The sequence below is a fragment of the Arabidopsis thaliana genome, assembly GCF_000001735.4.
Source record: "Arabidopsis thaliana chromosome 1 sequence".
In the NCBI taxonomy this organism is placed as follows: domain Eukaryota; kingdom Viridiplantae; phylum Streptophyta; class Magnoliopsida; order Brassicales; family Brassicaceae; genus Arabidopsis; species Arabidopsis thaliana.
Window position 1 is genome coordinate 12,529,642 of NC_003070.9, and position 17,249 is coordinate 12,546,890.

The following is a 17,249-nucleotide window of genomic DNA, read 5'->3' on the forward strand; positions in this document are numbered from 1 at the left end:
ATTTTTTGGCAACGGGAGATCCACTCCATGCACCTACATACTTATAAGTTATAAGTTTATAACCAATAATGCATGATGATTTTTTTTTTCCATTGAATTTTTGTTAAAGTTTGACTGTATCATACAATTGCTTGTTGTAGTATTTTTAAACCATCATATTGTAGAATCATTTATAACTTCATTGTAAAAATAGACATCAATTTTTGTAAGTTTCAATTTTTAAATATTATCATTTTCTATTTCAATAGGCTTTATAAGCGAATTTATTTGCAGTTTTTGTTATACATTGTCAAATGAGTATTTTCTCTTCTTAATTGATAACATCCATCATTATATGTAAATCAAGTTGTCTCCAATCATACGTTTTTAAAATATTAATAATTAAAACAAATTTATATTTAATAATTTAAAAATAAAATTATATTACTATAACTTAATAAAATATCATAATATTTAACATTATTATTTTATAGAGATTTTCCTGTATTATTTTATTGATAGTAAATATATGTTTTTTCATTGATTCATATTCCGAACTTTTGGTCCATAATTACATATATAATCTTTTTTTTTTTTTCTGAAAATCTGGAAGTTCAGACACAAAGGCCCTACCTACATCTCCGAGAGGCGAAACCCTCACCAGGTTAAATTCATCTCTTTTAGAGAAGAGATCCTTCCCAACGTGCCTCGAATCCAACACCTCCACCTGAAAGATTTACTACATAGACAATCTTTAGTCGACTTTTGTTTAAAGAATCCCTCTTCATCCCAAAAGAGATTGAACCGAGGCACAAGGGAACCAACCCTTTTATATTACCACTAGGCACTAGACCACCATCCCTCTGGTGTTTCATCTAATTGTTAAGTCAATACTAGCCCTTGTGCCGTTTGATACAGTATGGACATTGTTTTGGATAAGCAACAATTTTCCAATGTTACTATAACAAAATCTTTAGTACAAATGCGAATAATACTTAAGTAATAGATAGACTCAGGCTCGTCTTTACGAAGGGAATCAATCAAACCATTGTGTCGACTAATCCAAAACAGAAAAGTTTACACGTAAACGGATACATGATGGAACGGAACAGAACGAGAATTATGCCTATTCCTAGTGTACACGTAAGCGTCGGCGTGTAATTATTAATTTCATAAAAAGAATTTCAAAATATGAATTAATTAATAATAAACAAGTTCGTCAAAAAAATCTTCACCCGCCACTGAACCATGAAGAAGAAGATCCTTCTCTAATTCCTATCGCCGGATCTGCAAAAACAAATCACAAATCAAATCAATGGAAGAAGAAGATCTGATTCTATCTCCATCTCCATACGATCTTCTCTTTCAAGCTCTAACTCTCATCCCGATTCGTCACTACCTCATCGCTCTCTTCGTTCTCTGTACCATCTTCTTCTACAATTTCGTCGAATTTCACTTCCTTGGAGATGCGATTCTTCGTTATTTCAGATGTCGCGTCAATCTCATTTACAATCCAGATTCTCCTCTTTATCACGGTGTTGTTTCTCGGTGTCAGATTCTTCACGGCCGGTGAGTGTATGTGTGTGTACTTCGATTTTGGGCGAAAATTGTGGATTTAGATTTCTGATTTTTTGAATTTTTTTTGTTCAGATATGTGGCGACGCCATGGTTAGCGAGCCCTCATATTCAGACTTGTTTCTTGAATTTCCATGGATTGCCTCCAGTTTTCACCTATACAAGGTGATTTGGTATTTTTCAATATTTCTGTTTGATTTTGAGTCACAAATTTGTATGTTTTATTGTATTGTTTTAGACAGCTATTTCTTACTTCTGATGGTGGAACGATTGCATTAGATTGGCTTACGAATTCTGATGGTAAGATTTTAGTGACTGATTTTACTACCAATATGGTTGGTTTTGGATGGATATTTGAATCTGTTTGATTTGTGTAGTTCTTGATGGTTCTCTTCACAATAAGAGTGAAATTACAAAAGAAGATACAACGCCTATAGCTGTTGTTATTCCAGGGTTAACTAGTGATTCTTCATCTGCAGTAAGTTTAGTTTTAAATCACTTATCTGTTCTTTAATGGCTAATTGACTTTATATTGGTGATTTTTTGTTGTAGTATTTAAAGCATCTTGCTTACGACACTGCAAAAACAGGTTGGAATGTTGTTATTAGCAACCATAGAGGATTGGGAGGAGTTTCTGTTACTGTGAGTTCGCTAGTTTTATGAATCTACGAAAAGTTGTGATTACTTATATACATATATTCTTTTATGTAAGTGTTGTTTTGTGGCAAATGTATGTAGTCAGATTGCTTCTATAATGCTGGATGGACAGATGATATAAGGGTAGTTCTTGATTATCTTCAACACAAATACCCGAGGGCTCCTCTCTTTGCTATTGGCACTAGCATTGGAGCAAATGTTCTGGTACTAAATCAGGAACCGCAGTGTTTTACTTAGCTTTGAATGATGTTTAAGTGTGAAGATTTGCTTTGTTTTTCATGGACTTTTTGTTACATATTGCTCAGTTGGCTGCACCATATGCTACATTCAAAAAAACGATTTCAAGCTAAAAGAGTAGATTGATTATATATGTTTTTCAAATACCATTGATATGCGTGAGGAGGTTCCTGAATTTATCTTATGCTTCAGGTAAAATACCTTGGGGAAGAGGGTGAAAAGACTCCTCTGAGAGGTGCTGTTGCTATCTGCTCTCCATGGGACCTCTTGGTGAGCTATTTTTCATAACTGTCTTGTTCTTTGTATATTGATTCGTGTCTGAAGTTGTCTCTAATAACTTGACGAGAAATTATGACTTCCTTAATTTTCTTCATTGGGTTCTGATTTCAGACCTTTGAACTTGTAAATAGTACTAAGGGTTTTGTTTGATACAAGTGGATGCTTGATACGTTATGCTTTTTCTTTTCCTTTTCTCCTCCCAACAAGATTGGTGACAGGTTTATCTGTCGGACTTTGAAACAAAAGCTCTATGACAAAGCTCTCACCATCGGACTCCAAGGTTATGCCCAATTGTATGTCCACCAAGAACTGCCTAGATTTTGAGTTTGTAAGATGGGCTGAGAGGAGATATTTCCGTTTTACTGCTTTGAGAAGATCAGGTTTCAGTTATAACTTTTGGTTTCATTGCAGGCATGAACCTCAGTTTTTACGGCTTGCTAATTGGGAAGGCATCAAAAAGGTTAGTAGGTTAATTAACCACAGGCCCATAAGTTATACAGTCTACTTGGTAGATGCATTGAAACAAGCAGAGTTCTTAAGCAAATAACTTACATATTTCTTTCCCTATCGACGTTGTCTGTTGTTGTCCGTTGTTTTTACTTCATCAGTCACGTTCCATCCGAGATTTTGACAACCATGCTACCTGTCTAGTTGGAAAATTCGAGGTATTAGTTCTCCTCCATATTATCTTAACTTCTGATGTTAGTTTTCCACCGCAATTGGCTTTGTAATTCATATATTCATCTTTGCAATGCTCTTCATAATCACCATTAAGTTCTCTGTTGATTTAATATAAGTACAACGGGTTGCACCTTTATGCAGACTGTGGATACGTATTACCGAAAATCGAGCAGCACTCAATACGTAGGAAATGTGGCGGTGCCACTACTCTGTATAAGTGCTCTAGATGATCCATTATGCACAAAGGAAGCTATTCCCTGGGACGAATGCAGGTAAGACGCTATCTATCTCTTTTTAAATCTTAAATCCTGTTACAGCGATTAACATGAAGTTTCTATTGAAAAGGGCCAACAAAAACATTGTCTTGGCTACAACAAATCACGGGGGACATCTAGCGTTCTTCGAAGGATTAACTGGATCTAGCTTATGGTTGGTATATTTCAGATTGTAACTAAGTAATAATAGTACTTCCTATTTTGACTGCCTATATATGTTGTTGTGTATAGGTGGGTTCGAGCCACCAACGAGTTTCTTGGCGTCCTTAGCTGCAGTCCTTATATGCATATACAGAAAGTAAGTTTCCGTTTATTAGAATTGCAGTTTAGATAATTTAACTCTTCTCTCTATTTCTTTCTTCCTAAGATTATCAATTTTTTTGCAGATTGTAGATAAAAGAAGCTCAGGGTCAGGGAAACAAGAGCCATCGATAAACCAAGGCCCGTACCTAAACATTGCAGAAGACGGGTTGGTGGCAGCAGTCAAATATGAGCAAGACACCAATAAGACCACACTGAAGCAGAGAGGGCGAAAGCCTGAGGAAGATGTAACAAAGAAAAGCTTTAAAGAGCTGTGTAGGCAGACAAAACAGTCGGTATGGTGGCTTGGTTACATAGGCATGGTTACAAGTTTCCCTTTACTTGGGATGCTCCTAAACTACATCTTCCGTAAGAAGCAACGACCCACAACAACATCCACATCCTGAAGTTGCTTTCTTTCTCAACATCTCCATTCACTCATTCTTCTATCTGTTAACCTATTATCGATTATTGAGAATGTTAATAATCATCTAATTTTTTTTTATCATAAGCATAGTAATTATGTAGAGTTTTCATGAAGGAAAGGAGTGGAATCGCTCAAACTCATTTTTTGTCTTATTATTTCGGAGAATCCTTTCATTAAAACTGACTTCGATCGAAGATCAAATCATTTGGTTTGAGTATAAGTTTAGATGTTCCTGGAAAATCATATTACTCTGAATAATCCAAAATATTAGTATGTTATCTCAGTGGCATTACCGTTAAAATATGAAACTATAAGGGTATTCTGGGAAGTTGGTGATTACATTTTTTTCTTTTCCTGGCAACTTCGAGAGCTTTTAAGCGCAGAAGAAACTCGTTAAAAATCTTGGCGAGAAAAGTTGAGAACTGGAATCGAAGAAGCGATAGGGTTTTGGTTACTTGGAGTGTGAGTATTTTAGTTACCACCGCTTGCAATTTCAAATTGGTTTCTTTTTTCCGGTGACATTTAGTAAGACAATGGAAGAAATAAGATCGGCGATGGAGAAGCAAGTGGATCTCGTAGCGGATCTGGTTGAGAAACTCTCCGGAGAGCTCCGAACGGGGTTTCAACCTGCTTACGATAATTTCTTGGGGTTTTTCCACGCCATTGATTGGAAGGTAATGAGAATCTTTCTTCGTATTGCATCATTTGGTCTTGAGGAATTTAGAATCACAAGTCTAGATAAATTCTCGGTATTTGTAGAATTTCATTTGAATTCTGTGAGAATTTGAGATTCCATAAACTATACTCATATACATTGGTTTTTTCTCATCTGGCATTTTTTGGTTACAGGAACCTTGGATTATGGGTTTAATGGCGTTTCATGCTTTGTTGTTACTAGTGACTCTTCTTTCTAGAAGGCATCTCAACTTCCATATGTTCCTCTTCTTATTGGCTTGTAAGTTCCCTTTGAAACTGTCTATATATATATTGTACAAGAAATCTCTTCGATCTAATGATCTCACTAGTCTAGGTTGTGGCATTCATAGTGGATCAAGTGTTTGAGAAGCTAGTACTGACATGTTTTACTTCACTCTAGCTTATGATTGAATGCACTAGGCTTTGTTTTCTTTGTTTAGTACAATAGGATTATCGGATCATCGATGTTTGGTAAAACGAAAATATGATATTCATTTGTCTACTCAATAGCTGTGTTAGTTTAGATTATGAACTTAGTGATTGGCATATTTCTTTGCGATATTTTGTGAGTCGTCACTGCATCAATTAGAGTTTTTTCTTTTCTTAGTACACGTTATTGAGACTGATGATGTGACAAAAAATTTGCAGTGGCTGGGGTATACTTTGCAGAGAATCTCAACCGGGAGTTGAGGAAAAACTGGAAGAGCTTCTCAACTCAAAACTACTTTGACTCGAACGGAGTCTTCCTATCGACTCTCTGGTCTGGACCACTTTTGGTCATTGCAATGATAATCCTGGTAATGTGTTCAGCAATCTTTCCCTTTCTTCTCTGCATTAATATATTAGAATCTACTTGCTAGCTCTTAATAAATTGTTCCCAAGTAAAACATACTTTGATTGAGCAGTCATATTAACTGAGAAATCGAGGATATGTTTCGTGTTTGATTTGGTTTTAACTCTTAAGAGTATTTGTAGTCCTTAACTCAAACCATAGTACCATACTGATCCATGTCTTGTTTAGGATTTTAACGAACTATGTGTAGTGAATGTGGAAAATCTGATGGAGGTGTTGTGTTTTTGACAGATAAACACACTCTTTTCGCTTTGCTACTTAATCGTAAAGTGGAAAAGAGCTGAGCTCAGGCATCGCGCAAGGCTTGCTCATACCAAGGAGGAATGATCCCACTTTTTTTAATCTCACATTTATGTATACTCTCACACAATGCATCAAAACTGTTTTGAGTTTTTTAGTAGAAGCTGCTCTTTTATGTATTTCGTTTTCAATTGAATCGAATTGTATCAAACCGAACCAAACCAAATTATTCTACTTCGGTCTGTTATGGTTAAAGTTTTGAAACCCCGAATTGAATGATTTGGCATCAATTTCTAGGCATGAAAAAATTGTAGAAAAGCACATACATAAATAATCGATGACCATGTCCATACCAAACAAAAAATGAAATGAAAAATTCATGTGTTTAGTGTTTAACCGACCTAAATTTGAATTAATTAAGGGTTTAATTTGGTTATTAAAATTTGAAATTGTCGTAATAAGAGATGATGCCACAATTAGCCGTTACGAGTAAATAGAGAGAGAGAGGTCGTCGGATTCAACAACGGACTCTTTTTCAAAATCAGAAGGAGATAGAGAGAGAAAGAGAGAAACACTCTCTAAATCTTCTTCTTCTTCATCTCTTTCGTTTTCCATTTTCGAAAATCTCTCAATCGTTCGTTCTTACAGACTTATTCATGGAGGTCAAGGAAGAGAAACTGATGGAGGAGAAGCAACGATTGCCGGAGAAGACGATCCCTGTGTTCACCGTTCTGAAAAACGGCGCTATTCTCAAGAATATCTTCGTTGTGAACAGTCGCGATTTCTCGTCGCCGGAGAGAAACGGTTCCACTGTAAGCGATGATGACGGTGAAGTAGAAGAGATTCTCGTCGTCGGTCGTCATCCAGATTGTGATATTCTTCTTACGCACCCTAGCATTAGCAGATTCCACTTAGAAATCCGCTCGATCTCTTCTCGTCAGAAACTCTTCGTCACGGATCTATCCTCTGGTATGAATCATCTCTAACTCATGTTTATATTCCTCTCGCGAGATTGTTGTTACTGTGGAATTGGATCTCGATTATATGTGTTTCTGATTGTTGATTGGATTGTGTTTTTTCGATTTAGTGCATGGGACTTGGGTTAGGGATCTTAGAATCGAGCCACATGGTTGTGTTGAGGTTGAAGAAGGTGATACGATTAGGATTGGTGGTTCAACAAGGATCTATAGGCTTCACTGGATTCCGTTGAGCCGTGCGTATGATTTAGACAATCCGTTTGTTTCACCACTTGATGCGTCTACGGTGTTGGAGCAAGAAGAAGAGAATAGAATGCTTGAAGCAGAAAATCTAGAGGTAGCACAACATCAGGTTCGATCTTTGATGTTTTCTCATATTTAGCTGTCCTTATTTTGCTTTAATTCTATACTTATCTGATGTTGTTTGCTTAGCCTGATAGTGTAATCTGCCTTTACTGCAGTCACTAGAGAATACTACATCAGGTGATGAGGGAGTTCTGCATCTAGATGTCACGTCAGAAGGAACTGGATCATCAGTTCCTAGTGAGGATGAGGATACGTATGTTACGACAAGGGAGATGTCTATGCCAGTTGCGTCTCCAAGTGTTTTGACGCTAGTTAGAGATTCTGTCGAGACACAAAAGCTACAATTCAATGAAGATTTGCAGACTTCACCAAAGTGGGACTTGGATGTTATAGAATCTGTAGCAGAGAAGCTAAGTGGCAGCTTTGTCCGTAGTACGCAGCAGAGTGGTGGCGACGTGGAGGGATTAGGTTGTTCTGAACTTTTTGATGCTGCAGAGGCGGATGAATGTGATGTCAGAGGAGATGGAGGCTTGCATCTGAATGTGATATCAGAAAAGATGGAGTCATCAGTGCCTAATATGATTGAAGCAGAAAATCTAGAGGTTGCACAACATCAGGTTCGGGCTTCTCTCATATGTTTCTGGCTTTTAGTGTTTGAGACATTGTTTTAAGTCCCTCGCTGCAGTGATCATTTGTTGTTAGTTTAGTTGTCCATATTTTATTTATCTGATGTTATTTGCTTAGTCTGAAAGTGTAAACTGATTTCGATGCAGTCACTAGCGAATACTGCATTAGGTGATGATGAAGATCTACATCTGGATGTGACGTCAGAAGGAACTGGATCATCAGTCCCTAGTGAAGATGAGGATACATATATTACGACAATGGAGATTTCGGTTCCACTTGCATCTCCAAATGTTTTGACACTAGCTAGAGATTCTATCAAGACGCAAAAGCTACAATCCACTCAAGATTTTCAGACACCGACAATGTGGGACTTAGATGTTGTAGAAGCTGCAGCAGAGAAGCCAAGTAGCAGCTGCGTTCTAGGTAAGAAGCTGAGTGGTGGCTATGTGGAAGAATTAGGTTGTTTTGAACTTTTTGTTGCTGCAGAGGCTGATAAATGCGATGTCAGAGGAGATGGAAGTTTACATCTGAATGAGATATCAGAGAGGATGGAATCATCAATGTCTAATAAGGAGGATGATCCATTTCTAGCTGCAAAGGAGACTTCATCGCTTCCACTCTCAACAGATTTCATTAATCCAGAAACACTATGGCTCGTGGAAGATGTTCAGGCTTCACCAGAGTTTTGCACAAGTAGTGTAAAAGCCAACGCTGAAAATCCAAGTAGTGGCTGCTCCCCAAGTACGGAGCAGATTGATGGCTGCTTTGAAACCTCAGGTTGTTCTGCATTTGACTTGGCTGCAGAGGTTGAGAGTCTTAGCCTTCATCAAGAAGTCAGTGAAGAAACTGAATTTGTCACAAAGGAAGTAATGGGAGTATCTTCTGAACCACTAGGTAAAGCTGATATTCGGAGTCACGAAGAGAATGGAGAAAGTGAGGACTCAAGGCAAGTTATTGAAGTATCTGCTGAACCAGTCGCTAAAGCTGATATTCAGAGTCACGAAGAGAATGGAGAAACTGAGGGCTCAAGGCAAGTTATTGAAGTATCTCCCAAGTCCTTCTCTGAAGCTGAGCCAACTATAGAAATTTTAACTGGAGAAGCACAAGGCATCATAGGTTCTGAATTCCCTAGTGAACTTGCAGTAGAGACTGAAAGTGAGAACCTACTACATCAAAAGAGCATTGGAGAAACAAAGAATGAAATTCGGAGTCACGAAGACTATGGAGAAACTGAAGACTATGGAGAAACTGAGTGCTCATGGCCAGATATTGCAGTATCTCCCAGTTCCGTCTCCCCACCTGAGCCAACTTTGGAAATTTTAACTGATGAAGCTCGAGGTCTCCTAGGTTCTGAATTCCTAAGTGAAGTGACAGTAGAGACTGAAATTGAGAACCTACTACATCAAAAAAGCAATGTAGAAACAAAGGCTGATATTCTGATTCATGAAGACTATGGAGAAACTGAGGTCTCAAGGCAAATTATTACAGTATCTCCCAATTCTTTCTCTAAAGCTGAGCCAACTTTAGAAACTGAGGATTCAAGGCAGCAAGCCCGAGGCCTCGTAGGTTCTGATTCTGAATTCCAGAGTGAAGTTGCCATGAAGACCGAATGTGAGAACTTACTAAATCAAAAACGCAATGGAGAAACCAAGGTCAGTTCAAGGCAAGCCAGTCCAGTATCTGATTGTTTGTCCACTCCAAAAGATCGTCTTTCAAGTATCAATACAGATGATATTCAAAGTCTCTGCTCGAGTTCGCAGCCACCTTCCGAGAGTGAAGTGAATCCTGCCACTGACCAGGATCAAGAATCAGGAATAATCAGTGAGACTGAAAAACCCAAAACAGAATTGTTAATTGGTTCTGGGAGATCTGAAAAATATTACAGCCTAAGCGAAATAGAGGGTGAAGAAAATACTGACATTGGAAGACTCTCTAGGTGTCCGATTCCTTCGGCCTTGGCTGCAAAAACATCTGAGGATACAAAATTGATTGAAGAACTGTCTTCTTCTGATTCTGGAAGTCAAGAAAACCAGACCCCGGAAACACATGCTGTTAGAGATGATGTATTGTGTGATATGGATAGCTCAAGTACATGCAACATTTGGTCTAGGAGGGGGAAAGCTGCTTCTGTTCTTAAGATACGGACCAACAAGAGTCAAGGAAAGCAAAAACAAACTGGGAGACAACCAAAAGACAAGTTGCATAGAAAACAGGCTCTAAGTGACAAGTCTATTTCTCTGACTATTCATCATGGTGCAGAGATTCTGGAACCAGAGATCTTTACTCCTGACAAGGAGAACCTCACCCCAAGTTCTCATATGTTGAAAAGATTACAAGATATTGGTGACGTGAAAGATAGCAAGAGCTCTTTAAAGCTTTCAGGAAAATCATGCTCGTCATTGGTTCATTCCAGTATTGCTGTTCTTGCTTCAGAGGCATTCACAGAACCAGAAATCTTTACCCCAGATAAGGAGAATCTTACCCCAAGCTCTCACATGCTAAAACGTTTGCGAGAATTTGGTGATATTAAGGATACAAAAGGCTCCTCCTCTAAAGCAACACGTAAACCATTCTTTGATATTCGTATGGAAGAAAACGTGATGGTGGAACAGGAACCAGAAGATCTACACAGCCTGGGCAGCAAATCTAAGCTGAAGCATGAGCCTCTGGCACCAAAGAAGAAAGCTGAGCGGGCGCCTTTTCAACCTCTACTTGAAAAATCTTCTTTCCAAAGTCAGTCATACACTGAGGCTTCTTCAACTGCATCAGCAAGGAATAATATTTCTAGGGGCATTCGTTCCTCTTCTGTAAGTCATTATGATTTTCCTCTATTGAGTCTTTGTGCAGTTCTTATACTAACAATTAGTTTACTGTGTTTTAGAATCTTTCTGATGCAAAGAGCAAGATGAAGTGGACCATTGTTTTGGATACTTCTTCACTCCTCGACAAAGAGTCTAGGAAGCCACTGCAGTTACTACAAGGTCTCAAGGGGACACATCTGGTCGTACCAAGAACTGGTAAAAACCCTACAAACCTTAAATAGTTTCAATCTTCACTTAAAGCTCTAAATACAAACCATAGAGTCATTTTCTTTTTATAAAAGATAAGGCTGTAAATGAATCTGTCACATAGATTTGGAAGACTTTTTCTGTGATAACATAAGTTCTAGTCTTAGGATGCCAAGAACCCATTTTTGCAGACCAAATCTATCAGAACCAATTTTTGTTAGGATGACAATCTTTTACCCTTATAAACATGACGCACCTTTGGTTTCATTGATCAGTGTTAAGGGAACTAAATGAGGTGAAGCGCAGTCGCAGTTTTCTCTTTAGAAGAAGAACAGAGATTGCTTCTTCAGCTCTGGACTGGATCGAAGAATGTAAGGTTAATTCAAAATGGTGGATTCAAGTCCAGAGTCCAACAGAAGAAACCAAAGCAATTGCACCAACCCCACCAGTCACTCCCCAGTCAAATGGCTCATCGGCATTCCCCTTTTCACTTCACTGGAACAACTATGCACCAGAGATTGATTCTCCGACATCAGAAGATCAAGTTCTCGAATGTGCTCTTCTTTATCGAAACCGTAACCGTGACGAAAAACTCGTTCTTCTTAGCAACGATGTAACTCTCAAGATCAAAGCCATGGCAGAGGTAATTTACAAGATTCTTTATTTTGAAACTAAGCACAATGTGTAGCGTGATAAATAACGCTTTTGTTTGGATTCTAGGGTGTGATTTGCGAGACACCACATGAGTTCTATGAAAGTCTGGTTAATCCGTTCTCGGAGAGGTTTATGTGGACAGAGAGCACGGCAAGAGGACGAACTTGGAGTCATCTGGACAATGACGTGTTGAGAGAAAGGTACAACGACCGAGCTTGTAGAAGAAAGTCAACGTACAATAGAGGAGAGAGTGGTGCAGCTGCAAAAGGCTTGAAACTCATATTGCTCCATAACTCTCACTATGGCCACACTCATTGATGATGTATCATCATCATCTATCACCATGGCCATGTTTAATGATGATGCATCATCTATCATGTTCCTTCTTTCCAAGTAAGCCAAATAAATTCTACTCGCTTACACATGGTTACAGGGAATAATGTTTTTAGAATGAATGACATTTCCATAATGTTGCTTCTATCATGACCTTTATTATTTTTCGATAGTGGAATTACATGTCTTTCAACGGTAGGGATCGTCACTTTACGAAATTAGAATATCGGATTAATCGCTAAGCTTAGGTATCGACCACATAATTTGCCAACGTAATTACCGGTTTAGTAACTCTGTTCGTGGTGTGGTAATGAATTCTATGGAAGAGCGAGCAAAAGTTTCTTCTCAGATGGCCACAAGATCTGAGTTGAACCAATGTAGTTGATAAGAATTTGTCCCAAGTTTCTGTCCAATCAACATCATAGAGAATACATGCAAAGCAATGGTGTGTTGTTGTTATAAAAAAAAATCACAATCACGAGTACCATAGTAACGCATGATATGATTGATCTTGCCAACGCGAATCATGATATTGTAGGCTTGTGCAGTTGTGCATATCTCTCAACAAATTCTGTTATTACAGGCTGAGGTTAAGAAAAAACTAACCCAAATTCTGTTATTCTAATGGGTTTTGGAGAATTGGGGTAAGTTTGGAAAGAACTAACCCAAGTTCAATCAACCTTACAAACAAAATTGTATATGTGTGGGAAGTATAGATTTGGGCCAAAAGCCCAAACAGTTTAACATGTAGTTAGTAAAAGATGATCTGGTTATCCCTGAGATTTGTTAATCAACGTTGGTCAACACTGAAATTAATGAACCGGTTAACCTGAGATTTTATGTTTATGATGTTGACCACATGATGTTATATACTTCGAATTTGTGGTCACGCAATCAATATATATTAGGTAGTTTTTTTTTTTTGGGACATATATATTAGGTAGTTAAATGTGTTTTAGTTTACTTTCTTAAGATTTTTTTTCCAAAATAAAATAAAAAGAGTATGACAAATCTTTTTCTTTCTTTTAGAAATATCTTGTTTTATGGAAAGCCCAACAAAGCCCAACAGCTTTTGTCTTCGGACCAGTTAATCGCAAGTTCGCAACGATCAGACGTTGAACCCTTCCACTAATCGCCGCCGTTGAAACTCCGTTCACCTCTGTATTGATAACAAAATCGAAGCTTTCTTTAGTCGCACTTCCGATTCCCAATTGGGGAATCTCTTGTCCGATTGGGTTCTATGGCTATATGGCGTATAATCAATCGTTCGTATCTCAAATACGCATCAAACCAATTAACCAGAAACTACTACACTCAAGTTTGTCTTGCTTCTTCTACTCATGTCGTAAAACAGACAACAAAGTTGTCTTCTTTTGACATCCCAAATTCAGATATATGTACAAGACCTTCTAATATCTTCCAAAATCTCAGATTCCTTGCTACTTCAGCTCAGGTATTACTCTCTTTGTTTTGATAAAAAGTTTCGTTTTTTTCTTTCAGCTCTGTTTTCTTCTTCTTTTGGTAGCTATGCAATTTCGTAACTTTCAGTACTTTGGTTGCAATTGTGGGGTTGTTGCCTTTTAGATTGCATTAGATGATAAGTATGGAAGATCTGGAACCCTGCAAGATTTTTGTGTTATGTTGTTGAATTCAACGACTTTAGATGTGTCCATGTTATAGTTACGGTGTATATGCATTTTAGATCATGTTTGAATTGTTTAGTTGTGTGATGTTTTTGGGCTAATGGATGTTAGTGAGTGAGCATTGTTTGGTTCAGAGCTGTTATAGTGTCGTATGTGTACTATGATCCTGCTGTCAAAGTTGGTCATAAATTTGTATATCCATGTTCTTGTTCAAGACAAGGAAGAAGGAAGCGGAAGTTGACTCTGATGGTCCACGTCTCAATGAGAAGATTACTGGCGACTATGTTAGATTGGTTTCCGAGGAAGGTAATATATTATTCCAAGTCTTTTTCTCTTTTGGTGTGTGGAAAGTCTTAGATTGTACAAAATAAAGAAAGAGTATAAGAAGAGAGATCCTATTGTTGGTGTTTTCGGTTAAGTATCTTTAGGTGGAGTCAGTTAAAAATTCCTTTGTTTTTGTAGATTTTACTTAAGAGGTGTGGAGTCCAAAGTACAGCTTAAGAATTCATTAGGAAAGTAAAAGAGTTTAGAAGATTTTTATAATCAGGAATGTGTGATATCGTTTTGTCGTTATGCAGGACACTGTGTTGTATCGTTGAGAGAAGCTCTCAGACGGGCTAAGGAGCTTCAGTGTGACTTAGTTGAGGTAACTTTAAACATGAGTCATTCAAGAAGTTGTGTCTAATGATTGCAACTGGAGATCTTTGGTAAAATTGTCTTGATTTGTATGTATAATTTTCATGGTACCAAATTTGTATCCTTGTAATCCATGCGTCTCCTTTTCTTAAAGAAATGTGGTACTCCCATTGTGTAATGCTGAACTATAGCTCTTCTGTTTTTTTTGTCTTTAGACAACTGTGCACCTAATGATAGTTCTCATGAGGTCTATCTCGTTATATATTTCTAAATCTGTGTAGGTCCAAAGAGATGCTAAGCCACCTGTGTGTAAAATTGTGAAATACTCATTGGAGCTGTACAAAAAAGCTAAAGTAGGAAAAGAGCGTGCTAAGGCCAAGGTCGGTGATATGGCCTATCCATTCTTTGAATTCTCATGTTTGTTTGTACGAAAATTTTAGTTGTATTTGTGTCCTGAGTTTATGTTTTTACCTTGTTGTAGCGGGCTGAAGCTATTCGACCTGATATCAAGGAAATTCGATTTACTCCAAAAATTGTATGCTTCTCTAGAAACGCTTTACCCTATCTATTTCTTCTTCTTCTTCTTATCTCTGTGGTAATGAAAATACTACAATGACAATTTTTCTTTCACTTACTTTTTTTTCTTCAGGAGGCCAAGGACCTAAAGTTTAAATCTGATCAAGCATTGAAGCTGATGGAAAGTGGATATCGTGTAAAGGTAGTAATTTTCTTAGTCACTGGACCTCTTCATACTGCTTTCTCATAGACTTTCGTGGGAAACTCCTGAAAAAAGTGATTATTTTGCGATTATAGCTGTTCTGAATGCTTTGGTGTAAAACAAAGCCCCAGACATATCGACGCAATGCTCTCTTTTTTAATACTTGATTTGAGGTGAATTCCATGGTGAGCAACTTTTTAATTGTCTCGCTCTTTCTTTTCTTTGTGTAACAGTGCCTTGCAGTGCCTGACAAGGACAAGCATAAGGAACTTGAACCAGAAAAGCTGCTTGAGTTACTATTTCGCTTCACTTGTTTTGTAAGTCTTATGACTTCTTCTATTCGCAATTGTTTCCTAGTTTTATCGTCCTTGCTTTGGTTCATAATTATATTTGTACAGATTGGGGATGCACTTGTGGAATCTTGGCCTGAGGCGGATAGAAAAGGCGCAGTTGTTATAGTTAGACACGCCAAGTTTGGTCCACCCAAGAAAGGAGGGGTGAAATTAATGAAGGATATTGACATAAAATCTGCAAGAGTGAAAGAAGAATCACCAAAGCCTGATAGCTCGAAGGCGGGAGTGGCTACTGTTGATGATCAGGAAGATATAGAGAAGTCTGAACCTAGGTTCAGTGTTGAGCAGGCTCAACCAGTTAAATTCCAGAACGCATACGCAAAAAGAGAACCTAGCAGTGAGTTTTCAGGAGGTAGAGATGCAAGCCGGTTTGAACCTCAGTCTCCAAACCAGCATGTAAACCCACAACGTCCTCGGTTCTCAAACCAAGCTCCAAACCAACAACCTACCGGGCGGTTTGATCCTCAGTCACCAAATCAGCCTCCAAGTGCACCAAGGCCTCAGTTCCCAAACCAACAACCTACAGGGCGGTTTGATCCTCAGTTTCCAAGCCAGCCTCCAAGGCCTCAGTTCCCAAACCAAGCTCCAAACCAACAATCTACAGGGCGGTTTAATCCTCAGTTTCCAAACCAGCGTCCAAGTCCACCACAGTCTCGGTTCCCAGACCAAGCTCCAAATCAGCAACCCTCTGGGCCATCTCCAAATCGCCACCCAGACCGGCAAGGTCCTCCACCTCGATTTCAAAACCAAGCTCCGAATCAACAACCTACCGGCCGGTTTGAACCTCAACCACCAAACCCGCCCCGAGCTCCACCACGACCACAAACCCGGTTGCCAAACGAAACTTCAAACGAACAACCTACGGCCCCTGGAAGGTCTAGTGGCCCGGCTTCAGGTTATGGAATTTTCAGCACCCCAAAAACGAAGTAAAACAACCAATTTTTTTAACCCGTAGAGTTGCAAAATTTTGTGATACTTTTCTTGGGAGATTTGTTGATGGCTCATTATTTTATATGTAACTAATAATAGTCCAATGCATACACATACTTGTAACCATTATTCATATTTTGTTTGGTCACAACCACTCTATAATCTATGAACGACAAGATTACAAGTAGGTTCATCAATCTTAAGTTAAAGATGGTTTAGGGAGTGAAATCAATCAAACTTTTTAAATGATTTCAGTTTTCTTTTGTTGATTTTGATGATTATAGTTTTTTCGTCGTGTGTCAAATATCGGTTTAGTTTGAATAGTTTTGATTTGCGGTTTGCGAAACGGCAAATGAGTTTTATGAGAGTCTGGTAAATCCGATCTCGGAGAGGTTTATTTGGACATAGACTGCCGCTAGAGGACGGACTTGGAGTCTTCGAGTTGAGAGAAAGGTGGCTTGAAGGAAAAACTCAAAGTACAATGGAAGAGGAAGATGAGAGCTAGATTGGTGCAGCTGCAAAAGACTTGAAACTCATATTGCTACATAACTCTCACTATGGTCACATATACATTGATGATGCATCATCAGCAACCATCACTATGGCTACATATAATGATGATTTATCATTATCATCCATCACTATAGCCACATCAATCCATTATGCATCATGTTCCTTCTTTCCAAGAAAGCCAAATCAAATCAACTAGCTTACTTACACATGGTAACATGGAATAATGTTTTTAGAATGAATGACATTTTCATTATGTGACTATTATTATAAATCTTTGATTTCTTTTGTTGTCCGAATTGCATATGTCTTCCAACGATAGGGATCGTCACTTTCACTAAATTTAGAATATTGA

General features: G+C 38.2%; 4 protein-coding genes across 9 annotated transcripts; all 4 read left to right on the forward strand.

The window, feature by feature from the left end:
- Positions 1 to 1,173: 1,173 nt before the first annotated feature.
- Positions 1,174 to 4,665, forward strand: AT1G34340 (alpha/beta-Hydrolases superfamily protein). The gene is made up of 14 exons (NM_103156.3): positions 1,174 to 1,548; positions 1,630 to 1,719; positions 1,793 to 1,854; positions 1,932 to 2,032; positions 2,107 to 2,196; positions 2,293 to 2,415; positions 2,641 to 2,718; positions 2,935 to 3,020; positions 3,139 to 3,187; positions 3,336 to 3,392; positions 3,550 to 3,680; positions 3,754 to 3,837; positions 3,915 to 3,981; positions 4,070 to 4,665. Exons 1-14 carry the CDS (start codon positions 1,295 to 1,297, stop codon positions 4,388 to 4,390), a joined length of 1,593 nt encoding a protein of 530 aa, NP_174694.2. The 5' UTR covers positions 1,174 to 1,294; the 3' UTR covers positions 4,391 to 4,665.
- Positions 4,666 to 4,784: 119 nt separating this feature from the next.
- AT1G34350 (Tmem18) lies at positions 4,785 to 6,521 on the forward strand. 2 transcript variants are annotated; one of them, NM_001198207.1, is made up of 4 exons: positions 4,785 to 5,084; positions 5,260 to 5,440; positions 5,755 to 5,903; positions 6,191 to 6,454. In NM_001198207.1, the coding sequence occupies exons 1-4, from the start codon at positions 4,944 to 4,946 to the stop codon at positions 6,284 to 6,286; spliced, it is 567 nt and encodes a 188-aa protein (NP_001185136.1). In that variant the 5' UTR covers positions 4,785 to 4,943; the 3' UTR covers positions 6,287 to 6,454. The 2 variants fall into 2 exon arrangements, with proteins under 2 accessions (NP_001185136.1, NP_564444.1); NM_103157.4 differs by having other exon boundaries at positions 4,788 to 5,084; positions 5,260 to 5,365; positions 6,191 to 6,521.
- A 147-nt stretch (positions 6,522 to 6,668) lies between these two features.
- PS1 (forkhead-associated (FHA) domain-containing protein) lies at positions 6,669 to 12,297 on the forward strand. 3 transcript variants are annotated; one of them, NM_103158.3, is made up of 7 exons: positions 6,669 to 7,168; positions 7,287 to 7,528; positions 7,638 to 8,099; positions 8,256 to 10,916; positions 10,991 to 11,126; positions 11,393 to 11,760; positions 11,838 to 12,297. In NM_103158.3, exons 1-7 carry the CDS (start codon positions 6,856 to 6,858, stop codon positions 12,087 to 12,089), a joined length of 4,434 nt encoding a protein of 1,477 aa, NP_564445.1. In that variant the 5' UTR covers positions 6,669 to 6,855; the 3' UTR covers positions 12,090 to 12,297. The 3 variants fall into 3 exon arrangements, with proteins under 3 accessions (NP_564445.1, NP_001320841.1, NP_001320842.1); NM_001333097.1 differs by having other exon boundaries at positions 7,287 to 7,513; positions 11,838 to 12,250; NM_001333098.1 differs by lacking the exon at positions 7,638 to 8,099 and having other exon boundaries at positions 6,831 to 7,168; positions 7,287 to 7,513; positions 11,838 to 12,250.
- An 857-nt stretch (positions 12,298 to 13,154) lies between these two features.
- Positions 13,155 to 16,603, forward strand: AT1G34360 (translation initiation factor 3 (IF-3) family protein). 3 transcript variants are annotated; one of them, NM_001333100.1, is made up of 9 exons: positions 13,176 to 13,557; positions 13,963 to 14,053; positions 14,326 to 14,393; positions 14,665 to 14,763; positions 14,865 to 14,918; positions 15,033 to 15,101; positions 15,335 to 15,418; positions 15,500 to 15,951; positions 16,018 to 16,534. In NM_001333100.1, the coding sequence occupies exons 1-9, from the start codon at positions 13,345 to 13,347 to the stop codon at positions 16,382 to 16,384; spliced, it is 1,497 nt and encodes a 498-aa protein (NP_001322463.1). In that variant the 5' UTR covers positions 13,176 to 13,344; the 3' UTR covers positions 16,385 to 16,534. The 3 variants fall into 3 exon arrangements, with proteins under 3 accessions (NP_174696.2, NP_001322462.1, NP_001322463.1); NM_103159.4 differs by having other exon boundaries at positions 13,155 to 13,557; positions 15,500 to 16,603; NM_001333099.1 differs by having other exon boundaries at positions 13,156 to 14,053; positions 15,500 to 16,603.
- The last annotated feature ends 646 nt before the right edge of the window (positions 16,604 to 17,249 follow it).